The sequence below is a fragment of the Lissotriton vulgaris genome, chromosome 7, assembly GCF_964263255.1.
Source record: "Lissotriton vulgaris chromosome 7, aLisVul1.2, whole genome shotgun sequence".
NCBI classification, from domain to species: Eukaryota; Metazoa; Chordata; class Amphibia; order Caudata; family Salamandridae; genus Lissotriton; species Lissotriton vulgaris.
The window spans coordinates 790679466-790692692 of NC_141695.1; the positions used below are offsets into that span (position 1 = coordinate 790679466).

At 47.3% G+C, this 13227-nt stretch overlaps 1 protein-coding gene across 1 annotated transcript in view; it reads right to left on the minus strand.

Moving 5' to 3' along the window:
- RNF213 (ring finger protein 213) overlaps positions 1 to 13227 on the minus strand; it is a 2876335-nt gene that overhangs the window by 956469 nt on the left and 1906639 nt on the right. Inside the window, exons 32-34 of the mRNA XM_086931045.1 lie at positions 12324 to 12634; positions 11081 to 11222; positions 5775 to 5910 (exon numbers count right to left, since the gene is read on the minus strand). Coding sequence (XP_086787171.1) covers positions 5775 to 5910; positions 11081 to 11222; positions 12324 to 12634 — 589 coding nt within the window. The remainder of the gene's footprint in view (positions 1 to 5774; positions 5911 to 11080; positions 11223 to 12323; positions 12635 to 13227) is intronic.

Here is a 13227-nt window from a genome sequence, read left to right on the forward strand (position 1 = left end):
TCAGTGTCTACCTCCACCGGGAACAGTTTCAGTTGTGAGGACGGGTTAACCCAGGTCAGTACCCCTCTAGAGTGTGTTGTAAAGCCAGATGCCACTATGTGTCCCGCCAACCCTCGCGACTGTAACATCCTGCTATGAATGGGTAGGTGAGTTTCCTGCAACAGGGCTATATCCACCTTATGGCGATGTAGGTAACTGGTAACCTTCCTCAGTTTGCGGTGATCATTTAGGCCCCGTACATTCCACGTCATCAGTTTGAGAGAGTGCGGGGCATGTGTGCGATCAGTCAGGGCGACATCCGACATTGCAATTTCAACTGTTCAATCATTAGACCACGGGCAGCAGGGGTAGTCCTCCCCACCATAAGGGCAGCCACCAAGGGCATCCGATAAGCAGCAACACACAGCGTTACACATTGCGTCCCCCCGAACCATGTACACTCCTTGCCATTAGCGTTTCCACAACTATGAACACACAAAAACCCTCCCCGAACACCACCCACATACGTCCCACACAACAGACCAAACAGGTGAACCAAAGAACAGCCACCCACCCACCCACAGCCGACCATCCCCAACCCGGTCAGACAGGACTCATCGCCACCCGCCATCCCTCCCTACTCAACAATGATTTCTACTGAACCCCAAGTAGCCCCCGAAGGAGCTAAAAGCCAAAAGCGCAGGGGCAGAGGAATCTAGCCAGCCAACTACTCAGCAGTGAGACCAGAGCTAGTAACCACACGCGTGCTCCCGTCCCGCCCCCCGCCCAGTGGCTTTGAGCCCTGCCAGCTCCAGTCTTCGCAGTTTGTTAAGTCCAGACCCTTATGTGCGGCAGACTACCCCGCAGCCGACCCCCCGCAAATCAGGCAACCCCCCCACCCCCCCAGACCACAGCGCAGATAAACCATCCCGGTAAGAACCAGGTAGATCTCACCCCAAAGTCACATCTCTACGGGGCCGCAGTGACAGCGTGCCATTCCAGCTCCTCCTTGCGCCTCCAGGTCAGAAGCGACGCTCTCGAGTCCAGCTACTCCTGTTCATCCAAGCGGGATGTGTCCTCCAAGTCCTCCCGCTGACTCCTCTGGTTATTGCGGATGTCCTTCTCCCATTCCTTCAAGGATTTCTTAAGTTCAGCGGGGTCGGTGAAGAAGTGGGAGTGACCCTGTCTGTTGATGCGAAGCCTCGCAGGATACAGCATGGCGTAGTCGAGGCCTAGGTCTTTCAGCTGCTTCTTGTAGGGGGCAAATCGCTTTCTTTCCTCCTGTACTCTCGCCGTGAAGTCTGGGAATAGTGAGATGTTCATGCCCTCGTACTGTAGCTTCCCCTTCTCTCTGGCAAGTCGCAACGCCAAGTCCCTGTCCCGGTAATTTAATAGTTTCGCTATAATCGGTCGCGGGGGGAGGCCCGGTTGTGGTTTCGGCCCCAGGGTGCGATGAGCCCTCTCAATAATGAACATAGGGGAGAAGACATCTTCCCCCAGCAGGGTCTGAAGGAGCTTCTCCACAAACGGCTCCATTTTACCGGTACTTGTGGATTCCGCTACTCCCGTAATGCGTAGATTGGAGCGCCTCGAGCGCGCCTCCAAATCTTCCGTCTTATCTTGTATCACCTGAAGCAGTCGGCCAAACTGTCTGCGGTCCTTATCCCACTCCGTTTGGGCCTCTTCCGCCTCTGTAAGTCGTCTCTCCGCCATGTCTAGCCTCTCCGCGTGCTTGTCCACCCTCTCGGACATGCGGTCCATCCGGTACGTCAACGCATCGATCTTGGTGCTGATCTCCGCCATGCTGCCTTGCAGACCTCTTTCCATGCTTCCCAGCATGTCCCGGATCTCCGTGCACAGAGAGTTCTCGGATGTCGCCGGGCGTGGAGGGGTGGTTTGTGTTGTCCCCTCGGCCCCCTTCGTCTTCCTCTGGTCGAAAGAGAGCTTGGGCTGCGATCTGTCCCCCTTCCCCATGGTATTTCTAGTAGACATACAGCCGTCCGGCCAGAGGTGTGAGGTCCACCACACGTGATTAGTGACCAGGCTCTGCGGTGGGCGAAGCGTCAGGGGATCCCCACGACCAGGGTGGTACACAGCGGGACCGGTGCCCAAGATGGCGGCCGCGAGCACCGGATTGCAGATGTCAGTCGCCCCGTGGGCCTCACCCCCGTGCAGTGCCCCTCGCTGGCTGCTTCTCTAGCGGGTGGCCGAGCTGCTCCGGTTCTTGGGAGTGAGCACTCACCGTCCCTCCAATGGCCCTACACCACGCGGTGGTAGCTAGCTGTGCTTCTCGCCTTCGGGGACGCTCCCACCGCCAACGTGCGCTCCGCACTCCGTGTGCTCCTACACACCGTGGTTACCGGGTCGGGCCGGTCCTCATTGTTGCTTCCAGCACCGTCCGAGTGCGCGCCAACCAACAAGGTGTCTTTGTAGGCGGCCGGGACCGCCTCGATCACACTCGCCGCACGTACTGCGACGTAACCCGGGCAGCTCTGCAGCGTAGGTCGGGGATCGCGGCCTGGGCTGCCGCTGCTCCGTCTGCTCCGTCGCCAAGTCTCACCGCCCCCGTTCTCCGCCGGACATAGGGGTCGCCGTCCTGCCGGGGCTTTGTGCTGAGGTCCGCCACTGTTTTGAACGCCGGCAGGGTAGTTTAGGATAAGTTTACAGGAGTTTGGCGGGTTATCGGCGAGGAGCTCCGCGCTCGTGCGTCTTACATGGACGCCGGCTAGCTCCGCCCCCCCTGGCATCCACGGATCTGTTGTCTTATTACCAGGCCTCCCACCTCCTAGTGCTCAACGAGTGGTGGTATGGAGACCGTAGTGATCCGGCCTATGCTTTGGAACATTCTCTGATGGGTGGTGCCACACTCTACTGTACTCGGCCAGACGGAGGAGGATGCTGCCGAAAGTCACTCAGGTGGTCTTTGCGGTCTGGCGGCAAGCTTTGCACCGTATGGGTTGGTGGGACAGGCTGACGGCCGAGACCCCGTTATGGCATAATGGCTTGCTTCCGGCGCTGGCTTCCCTGTCCGGGTTTGGCGGCTGGGATGCGATCGGGATTTCATCCCTCGGTCATGTCCTCACTGGAACTACGCTTAAGTCCTTTCAGGACCTTAGTTCTGAATTTAATATGCCTAGGTCCCAATTTTTTCGGTACCTCCAGTTCCGCCATGCCCTCGGCCCTAGCCTGGTGGGCTTAGAGCAACTCCCCGACTTTAGTCCCATTGAGGCGAAACTCTTTATGGGAGACCTGGGCGACAAGGTGGTCTCTCAGATATACCGCTCCCTGGTTACGCACTGTTCCCCTTCCCTTTCGACATTGAAGGCCTCCTGGGAGAATGATGTTGGCCCTCTGGGTGAGGATGACTGGCGTGAGGCCCTTGAATCCCCCCGTGGAGCTGCTATAGCCGTCCGTCTTAGATTTATCCAATTCAAATACCTTCACAGGGCATATTATACTAGAGAACGACTGTAGCGAGCGGGCCTTATAGCCGCTCCGGAGTGTCTGAGGTGCGGTACTGAAAGGGGGACGCTTTTCCATACAGTGTGGTCCTGTGGGAGACTGGCTAGATTCTGGGCTGGGGTCTGGGACTGCCTGTCGGAGGTGTTGGGGTGGGACCTTCCCCGTACCCCTAGGCTGGGTCTCCTTCATGTCCTGGAAAACGTTGGGGGCAACATTTACAAACGACACTTGCTACTGTTGGGGCTGGTGGTGGCCAAGCGAGATCTGGCCCAGGCCTGGAAAAGTGAACGTGCCCCCCCGCTCGGCGCATGGAAGGCGGGATTGGACTTTCTCATGGGCTTGGAACTGCCTGTCTTTGAAGCCAGGGGGTGTCCCCGAAAACATTACAAAATTTGGAAACGGTGGGCGGACTACAGGGGCCTTGCTCTTGACCCCCCGATTGATGTTGATGATATACTGCCTCCTGATGTGGATCCCGTACCTTAGGTTGTTGGCCGACACCTCCATTGCTTTTCATCTAATGTTGCTAAGCTGTGATCACGTGCACTGGGTTAGGGCGGGATAAGGGGTGGGTAGTTTGGGAAGGGTGTTGAAGGGCGTTTTTGGGGATGGGGGAGGAATAGGGTATGTTTTTCTAAACTCTGGGTTCACTGCCATGCCATTACTTGTATGCCATTGACAGTCTCCTCCTGACTGTGGAGGGCTGTACCGATACTTGCTTGAACTCTCAATAAAGACGTTTTTGGAAATTTAGGGTAGGAATAAACCGCCTTTGCTCTCCCCTTAGCTGCTGGATGCCCTCTTAGACTATAATGTACCTGGTCTCACTTTTTACTTGATTGTCCTTTATATTTATTATCTTGTTGCCGGACTCTTAGACCTCTTTTTAATTAAATACAAAACAGAGACTCGTGATAGATCCAAGTCATTAATTGCTCAAATTAAATCTATGAATGTAGAATTAGCTCTAGAAGGCTTCTTTATTTCAGTAAAGGCGAATTGTGCAGTTATATTATAAATTCGAAATATATATATATATTTTTTTTTTTAAAACAGATTTTTATTGAGTGCACAGTAAGCATATATTCTGTACCGCTCTGTCACCCAGAGTCAATCACCAACATCATGAAATTTGAACATATATGCAGTCATTTTCTCGTATTACATTATAAAAAGAAGAAGAAAAAGGAAATGCAAATCAAGGATACGACAAACTGGTCCCTCCCCCCCCATCCCCCCACCACCCGCAACTCCCTCCCCCTCCCTGCGCGCTGATGCCTGCTCTACTGGGTAATACACTTTCAGTGCACAGTATAGTACTGCCACTGACCATTGTATAGAAGTGCCAAGGTAGTCCGGCTACATTTGAGGCTGGTCCGTGGTGTCATCGGGAGGCGGGTCCAGCTCCAGACCACGATAGTCCGCCCACCGTTTCCACACCCTATAATGTTTGAGCGGGAACCCCCTGGCCACAAATACAGGCTGCTCCATCCCCATGCAGAAGTCCATGCCCCGCTTCCATGCAGCCAGAGAGGGAGCCTGGGGCGCTTTCCACGAACGCGCCATGTCTCGTTTCGCCAAGGTTAAGCCCAAGAGGAGCAAGTGGCGCTTGTATCTGTTACCTCCCACCCCAGCCATAACATGTAGCAGTGTCAGTTTAGGGTCCCTTTGAAGTACCCAGGCTAGGACTTCATCCAAGCACCGAAGCACTCCTGTCCAAAATCTCTCGAAATATATAATTTTAATGATTGAATTTACTCTGTATTTTTGGCATTGGTCATGTATTGATGGTATTTTATTGCCTCCGACTGAGAAATGATTAAATAAATGATAATTTACTACTACTACGGAGAATACAATATCACACCCACTACGGTGACAAAAAAAGTAATACATGATCCTACATTACTTGCGCCCTAGTCAAGACTTCATCAATCAAAGGAAGATGTAACATGTGGAAAAAACAACTACACATTTACGCATGGCGACCCTTTAGGTACTCAGAACCCCACTTGATACCATCGAACCCATAACGTTCCATAATGAACAGAAATGGTTTGATATAATTATGATTTACCACGATTACCATGCAGCATTGTAATTGTTACCATATTATGTTCACAGTGTCGATTCCCTGATGAAGGGCATGCAATGAATGCCCGAAATGCATTGGAAATTTTGAAATGACATGGCCTGAAGTGCATTTGATTAATACTCACATGAAAATGAAATAAAGATGAAATGCAGAAGCCAAATGCAAAGTAATTAAAAAGTTTGCACTCTTGAGCCACATGACTGGACCATGTGTCAAAATGCACATTCCATAGAAGTACCTGAAAGTGCCAGCTTCATGCAGCGCATCTGGGTTGGAGGCCTCATTTACAACCCACTCACTAGCATTCAGAGAAGTTTCCTCTTGTTTGTTTAGCAGGTCATAGAGACGATTCTTCATCAACTCGAGGAAGTCAGCTAGAAAATAAGAAAGCAAAATGCTAAGTAATGCCACATCCATATAGATAGCTGCAGATTCTACTCTAGTAACTCCGAGGCAGCAGAGACAGGGAAAACGTACTCACCTGTAATTTCAATTGTACATTAAGCATGGATGTTGGGAATGTTAATGTTCATCACCTTTGGAATACTTTTTACAGGTTGATTTTTCTTGGGACCTGTGGGAATTATACTATAGATTAAGAATAATTGTGAAGATTTGAATATCAAGAAGGCCCATTTATTTGAAGGTACAATGTCTGATCCAGTCAACAGTTTGCATACCAACTTCAAGGTCCTTGTAAAGTTTGTGAATGCATAACAGGCCTTTTAGCAATTACCAATAGACATAAACCATACCCATCATTTTATTGTGTTCCCTTATGTGAGTCTGTGCTGGTTATTGGTTACTTAAAACACAAATTTCACCACAGAAGGCATTTGGGGCAGGCACATCAGTTATAGACTGAAAAGACAAAACTGTAATGAGAAGGCTCAAGGAAAAGAGCCTTCATCAATGTCTTTCTAAAATGCAGCTGATCTGAAATATCTCCTATGACCAGGGACAGCACGTTCCAAAGTTGCACAGTAAAAAATAAGACGATATGAACTCCTTGAGGACCTCAAACTCCCTTTACTTCCAGAGTGTTGATACTTGATGTCTGGGGCCATTTGAGGCAGCTGATGTGAAGAGGGGATGCACAAGAAAAGTTGTATTAGTAACATGTCTTTGTCAATAGAGAGGGACCCTGACCACAGAGGCTTCAAAGTTGTCATAAAAGCCCTCATATAGACTTGGACAGAGGAACTGCATGAGCCCATGCCATACTTCTGCAACCACTATGCTCTCCCCCTGAAACAACTGCTACTAGTGTTATGTTATGTAAGCTGGATGTGTAAAGCGCTGCTTATCACCCCAAAGGGTATCTGGGAACTGGAGCAGGTGTATAGGTGCATTAGTCGCGTAGTTAGTTGAAGAACGTGGTCTTCAGCCTCTTGGGGAAGTCATGATGCGAGTAGGAGGCTGAAGGGCCGTTCCTCATTTTGGGGACAATGTGGGAAAAGGCTAGACCGCCCATCCTGCTTTTGCAGATCCAGGGGGTCTGTGCGACTAATGTTGTTAGTTGAAGAGCCAGGTCTTCAATCTCTTACAGAATTCAAGAAGCGAGGAGAAAGCCCTGATGGGCTGTTCCATATTTTGAGTGTGATGTGGGAGAAGGCTAGGTCTCCTATCCTGCTGTTGTTGAGGGTCGGGGGGAGGGGTGTCTGTGCAAGAAAGAGTGAGGCTGAACGCAGGTGTCTAGTGGGTTGTGGACGTGAAGGTGGCTGTTGAGGAATGCTGTCCCTATGTTGTGCAGTGTCCTGTATCCCTGCATGAGGAGTCAGAAATTACAGCGTTTGTGTAGCGGACGCCAGTGGGACTCACTGAGGGGTGGTGTGATGTGGGGTGATGTGGGAGGTCTAAGATGAGTCTTGATGCCGCGTTCTAGATGGTATAATGTCAGTGGGGGAGGTGGTTAGAGATTCTGGCATAGACAGCATTGTCTTAGTCTAGTCTGCTTGTGACAAGGGTTTGAGTGACTGTACGCCAGGTATTACTGGGTATCTGATGATTTTTCTGAGGCTGAGTAGTATATGAAAACAGGAGGAGCTGACTTCATTTACCGGTGCTGACATGTTGAGTTTGTCATCTAAGATGATTTCTAGGTTTCTTGCGTGTAGAGTGGGTGTTGGTATAGGACAAATCTCTGATGATCACCAGGAGAGTCCCAGAGAAGTTCCTGTTCCTGAAGATCAACACTTCCGTCTTATCGGGGTTGATTTTGAGGCAGCTGGTTGTTATCCATTCTGCTATGCTAATCATGCACTAAGTCTCTGTCTTACATTAAATTACATTTCAGTAATGATCAAGCTGTAGCGGGAGAATGGCATGCGTCAAAATGGCAGTGCAAGCATGATTATACTGCTGGTTGTAATTCACTTCGTTGCCCGGATGTTACTCAGGGAGGGATTTGTCCTTGGGCAAAACCCTCTGGCTCTGGCGAAGACCCAGTAACAAAAGTGTCATGGTAATGTTTAGGATTCCCATACATGGGGTGTACAAGCAACTGCTGGCAAAAGGATATTATCTGAGATTAGCGATTATCATAGTTTTCATGTAGTGAAAGGGTAATGAAAATTGTTGGAATCTCCCAAGGGACGACGGAAATCCGGGGATTCACCTGTGACCTTGCCACACATGCACAACAGGAATTGGAGCCATCTTCAGGGTTCCCTTAGCCCCAGGGAGAGGACAGTGAAAGCTACACACATATCTGAGCTGGTGGGCCTCACTTCCACTGTTCTGCCATAATTTCTCCACATCAGACTACACAAAAATCAGACAGCAAATATTACCACATAAATCTTACATGGCATGATTTAGGCGGGCAACTGGTAGAGCAGAGACAGACATTCTAGCTGCTCATTGGTGATATTCCTGGTAATGTGTTTTTTTTTATAATTCTTTTTATTAAACCAAAAAAGTCAGCAAAAATCACGGTACAGAGGTAATATAATACCAATAGAGCATCAGGGGGTAAAAGAAGAATACGTGAACACATGATTAGGGACATTATGGGGAGGAGGGCACATCAAAATCAACAGTTCTGGGTGGCACACAAATCTCTCCTCTGTAATGATTCCAGGGTCCCCTTACCAATGCGCCAGGACGCCCCTTTGCTGGGGCAGCTGCGCGCTATAAAAATATAAATAACATAACATAACATAACAATGACCATTTCCGAGGGTGTCCCTCACTAGATAGACAGTTTACTCTCGAAACATACACCAGTCCAAGTTGTTTTCCCATACATCCATGGTGGGAGGGTGCGTGGCTCCCCATAGCTGGGCAATGTTCCTTTTCGCAATCATGAATCCCAAAGTAGCCCACTGTGTCTGTGCTGAGTTTAGGTCGGTCGGCTCCCATATATTCAGTAGGCACATCCTTGCCTCCGGAATCAAAGAGATCCCCAACACCTTCTGCCAATGCCTTTTAATTAGTGGGTGGACCTCAGGAGGTGAACACTAGACATGGTCCAACCGTAATGGGATAAACAAAGGAAACGTCTTGAAAGTCACCTAAGCAGTAACTGGGAGTTAATGCACAGTGCACAAGACGCCAGTTGAGGACGCAAAACAAGGCTAATCATGATCCAGCAGCCATAACAGACGCCTCTGGTGTAGCCAAGCTACAAAATGCCCAGAAAAAAAGAATAGCTAGTGTGCAGCAAAAAGGGTTAAGCTCTTTTAAGATCTATCCGAGAAACCTCAAAAGGTACTCGCTTGCCTGAACTGCAGATGTGATTTGAAAGGAAAATACAAATCTTAATTAAGGACGTTTTTTTAATTCTTTCTGACAAACCTAGAGACAAAGAACCCACAACTGGGAGGCAGTAGAGGACTACAAAGTATAGACACTAAGGCAAAAATGTGCACATCTGTCTTGGAAAATTTTACGTTTCAAATAATTACAAGTTATTCAATGTTCTAGCTTGAGTGTGCAGTATGCAAATACACCAAGGTGATAGCTTCTGGACTCTGCTATCTCAGCATGACTTCTGTGTTATTCACATAATTAATTATAAAAAGACTGTTCTTCGGAGAGAATTATAGTTGGCAAAAGTTGAATGTAGATGTTACAAATACAAAGAACTAAATGCAGATCCTTAAAGATTTTCCCAAAAATCCTCATCTGAGAGGCAAATTGAATTGATCAGTTTTTGTGAGGGATGTAGTGGAGTCAATGTGAAAATATTTTTTTAAAAGGGACATAAAATTTGCATGTATGTTCAAATACATTTTCGGGTCATTTGGAAACTTCTGTTTTTAGTTCAAATTCTAGCTTTTCATGTATTGAATTATTTTGGGTAACATGGTGACTTTAAGAACGTGTGTCATTTGGAGTAGCATAGCCAGCTTTTAATTAACGGATTCCAAAAGAGAATCGCACATTATTTATTGGCCGTTTCTATAGGGCAGAGCACTCCCACTGGTGCCAGAATGACAAAGGGAGCAAACAAATGCATACTAACGTAGAAACAGTTGCTGATATAGATGAAATGCACAATATACATAGAAAATATCAGATAAAGGCTAACCATCAAAGATTAGAACGTACAAATAATGAGGGTATTGTAAGGGCAGAATATCAACAGTTGCAGTCAGCATGTACATAAAACACTACACAATCAACAGGATAAGGTTTCCCATCTTGCACGTTTTTTGCATTTCTCCCTTACCCTCCACACCTGTCTGTTCTGTACCATTTCCCGCTCGCTCCTTCTAATACACCATCTTCTGGTGCTTCTAGAACACTGATAACAGAGAAGCATTTACATCATTCAGGGACAACCAGGCGTCCGCCATCCAATCCAAAATAACAGGCTATTAGCTTTACTGCAAAAGGGGCCATATGGTAAATGATGTCACAATAAACCCAACAGAAATCATCAAATAAATCAATATTCTCAGATGCCTATTTGTTGGAGACTGTTAGGGACGCTGGACATGGTAAAGAGATGGGTTTCCTCCTTGAAGCTGGATGGTCCCTTTAAGAGGTACGTCCAAGGGTAACAAGTGCTTAACTCACACAATGCCACTACTGACTACGAAACATGGCACTGTCCTGTAGAATAGTTATGGCAGAGCTGCCAACTCACGTGTCACTGGATACCCGCTACCTTCACACAGTTACATTGTGAGGAGCCGACATCACACAGTAGCAAGTAAAATGAGAAGGAAACCACTGCAAAATGTCGATTTCCAGCCCGTCTTTCAATGGCTTACACCACCCAGGCATGAGAGGAGTGAAAACTCCCCAGAACATTCACATTGGCTTCAGTATGAGGGGTGGAGAGCAAAGGTGCCTCTTGGGTATTTCTAGGCATGAGGTCCAGCCCTACTTGGCTAAGTCTGGTTAGGGAATCTAGTCCTGGAAAGTGATGAGGCCGGGAGCTAGTGTGGGTATTGTTACAGGACTGACAGTAATGCCACAAAACCCCTTTCATGTCACCCACCTAGAGAGAATGCAAATAAATCATAAGTCCGTACAGTGCAGGACATTGTTCTGATGCTACATGGGATACAATGCACCCCTGCTCCGAAATACCTCTTAATTCGTCCTCGTTCGACAGAAGACGCAGAAGGATCTCAATCCTCCGGGTGCTGCGAGTGGGAGCCTCGTTCTCGTCCCGGAGCATACCAACTGCACTCTGTACACAGCTCCTGATAAGGGTGGTCGTATCCAGGACCTGATTAATTTAACAGAGGGAAACATAGCAAGAATCACTAAATAATGACCAATGTATTTCTTATGACCAACATATGTAAATAGCATTCTCACACTTCGGACCCATGAAGACTCAAGCACAAATAATGCTTGTACAAAAGAGCCTTTGCCTATAAAGGAAATGCAGATCATAGGAGCAGGAAGCAGGACTTGGGGCGCAGCAGTTTGCCTGAAAGATCTGTGCCACTGAGCCGTCGTATGAACGTAGTATGCATGAAAAGATGAGTAGCTTTAACAGAACACACAATCATAATGATACTTTTAAAATTAGGAGATGGGGAAAGTAAGTTTACCTCTGCATTGCTTGTGGTAAGAATCAAGTGAAATTAAAAATAATAAAAGAAGAAATCTCGAAACAATAAAACAAAATGTGTCTGTAAACGACACAGGGCCACAAAGAGGAGTGGTGGGGGAGGGCACAGGGAGATAAGGGGGAGTGGCGAGGAGGGGCTCACGGAGACAAGGAGGCACTGCAGCTGCCGCCCTGCGCACCGTTGCTCACTCCCACGGCAACACGCAGTGGGAGTAAACCTTTCAGAAGAGGTGGTGGGACATGCACCCACCTTTAGCCATTTGCAGGCTTTGATTCTAAAAAGACACAATCAGAAGCCAATTCAATATGTGGGAGGAGTCAGATCTATACAGAGTAGATACAAGAAGCCTTCCACAGCAGCGCATGCACGCTGCACTAGGCTTGACCTAAAAACTGCAAGAAATAAATGACAGCAGCCCATGAATTAAGTATTTAAGAGACTTGCAGCTATCACAGTGAAGTCTTTGATTGTTAAACTTCGCTGAAAACAAGGATATCACACAGGGTATTTATAGGACCATTGCCCATCAAAATAAGGATCGTTTTAATGTATTGGAAAGATGAAAGACTGCATCGTTCTAGAATACCACACATATTGCTGCTTCACGCTTTTCTTGTCCCTTATTGCCACCTTATTGCTGTCCTCAGAAAAAGGACTCACAACAGAAACTTTTAGACAAGCCCAACCCCTTCAATAAAATAAATGACAACTTTTACATCACACAAATATTTATTGGGGTCTGGACTTACATCTTTTTCAATTTTAGGTCCTGCAGTTTCAGATGCTTGCGTCTCCTGCTGAGGGCTTTCACTGGCCTCCATGTCTACAGATGCCTCTTCATCTGCATTATCTTTCATATCTGCTCCTTCCTCCATTTGACTTGAAAACTCGATCTCCATTCCAGCAGGGTCTTCCATCCCAGGTCTCGTTGTTTCCTTTTGTGCTTTATCCTCTTCCTCATTCTCACTTTCCATCTTAACTTCAGCATCGTCATCATATTCCATCAGGGTATCATTCTCTACCCCTTTGCTGGTCTCCACCTTTGAATCTGCAATAATGGCTGAAACAAAACAATTTCAACTGATGTCGTAAGCATGCACTAGAAATCAGTAGTGGTGAAGGAAGAAAAGAAAGCTCCTTTATTACACCAATGCATTCCTTCTGTTTAGTAAACTAGGTTTCTTAGACAAGATATGAGAAAATAGCGGAGATAAACGTGAAAGTACGGAGCAAAACAGTTATGAAGTAAAGAGGCAAAACAGAAAATAAACTAAGGAAACTCAAGTACAACAATTCATGAAAGACTGAGTAATCAGGAGTTTTGCTTCTGGGAACACATGAATACACACTGCAGTACTGGAAGGCACACGGAAAATAGCTGTCAGATTACTCCATTATTTGAGCATCCTGGATATTCCACTTCAATTCAGGAAAACCAGATATTGTCATCTGCTGGCAGAATTATCAGATAGAACGTTTCGAATTAATAGGGACGGAAAGTAAACGCATCCCTACAGAAAGCTAGCATTCCTTCTGTGTACATGAATGCAGCACAAGTGGGCATTTTCATCAGCCTACACAAGTAAACAATGTGCAAAACCTTCAAACTGAAATACACTTTTGTTATTGTCAGCAAAATGCACTGAGAAATAA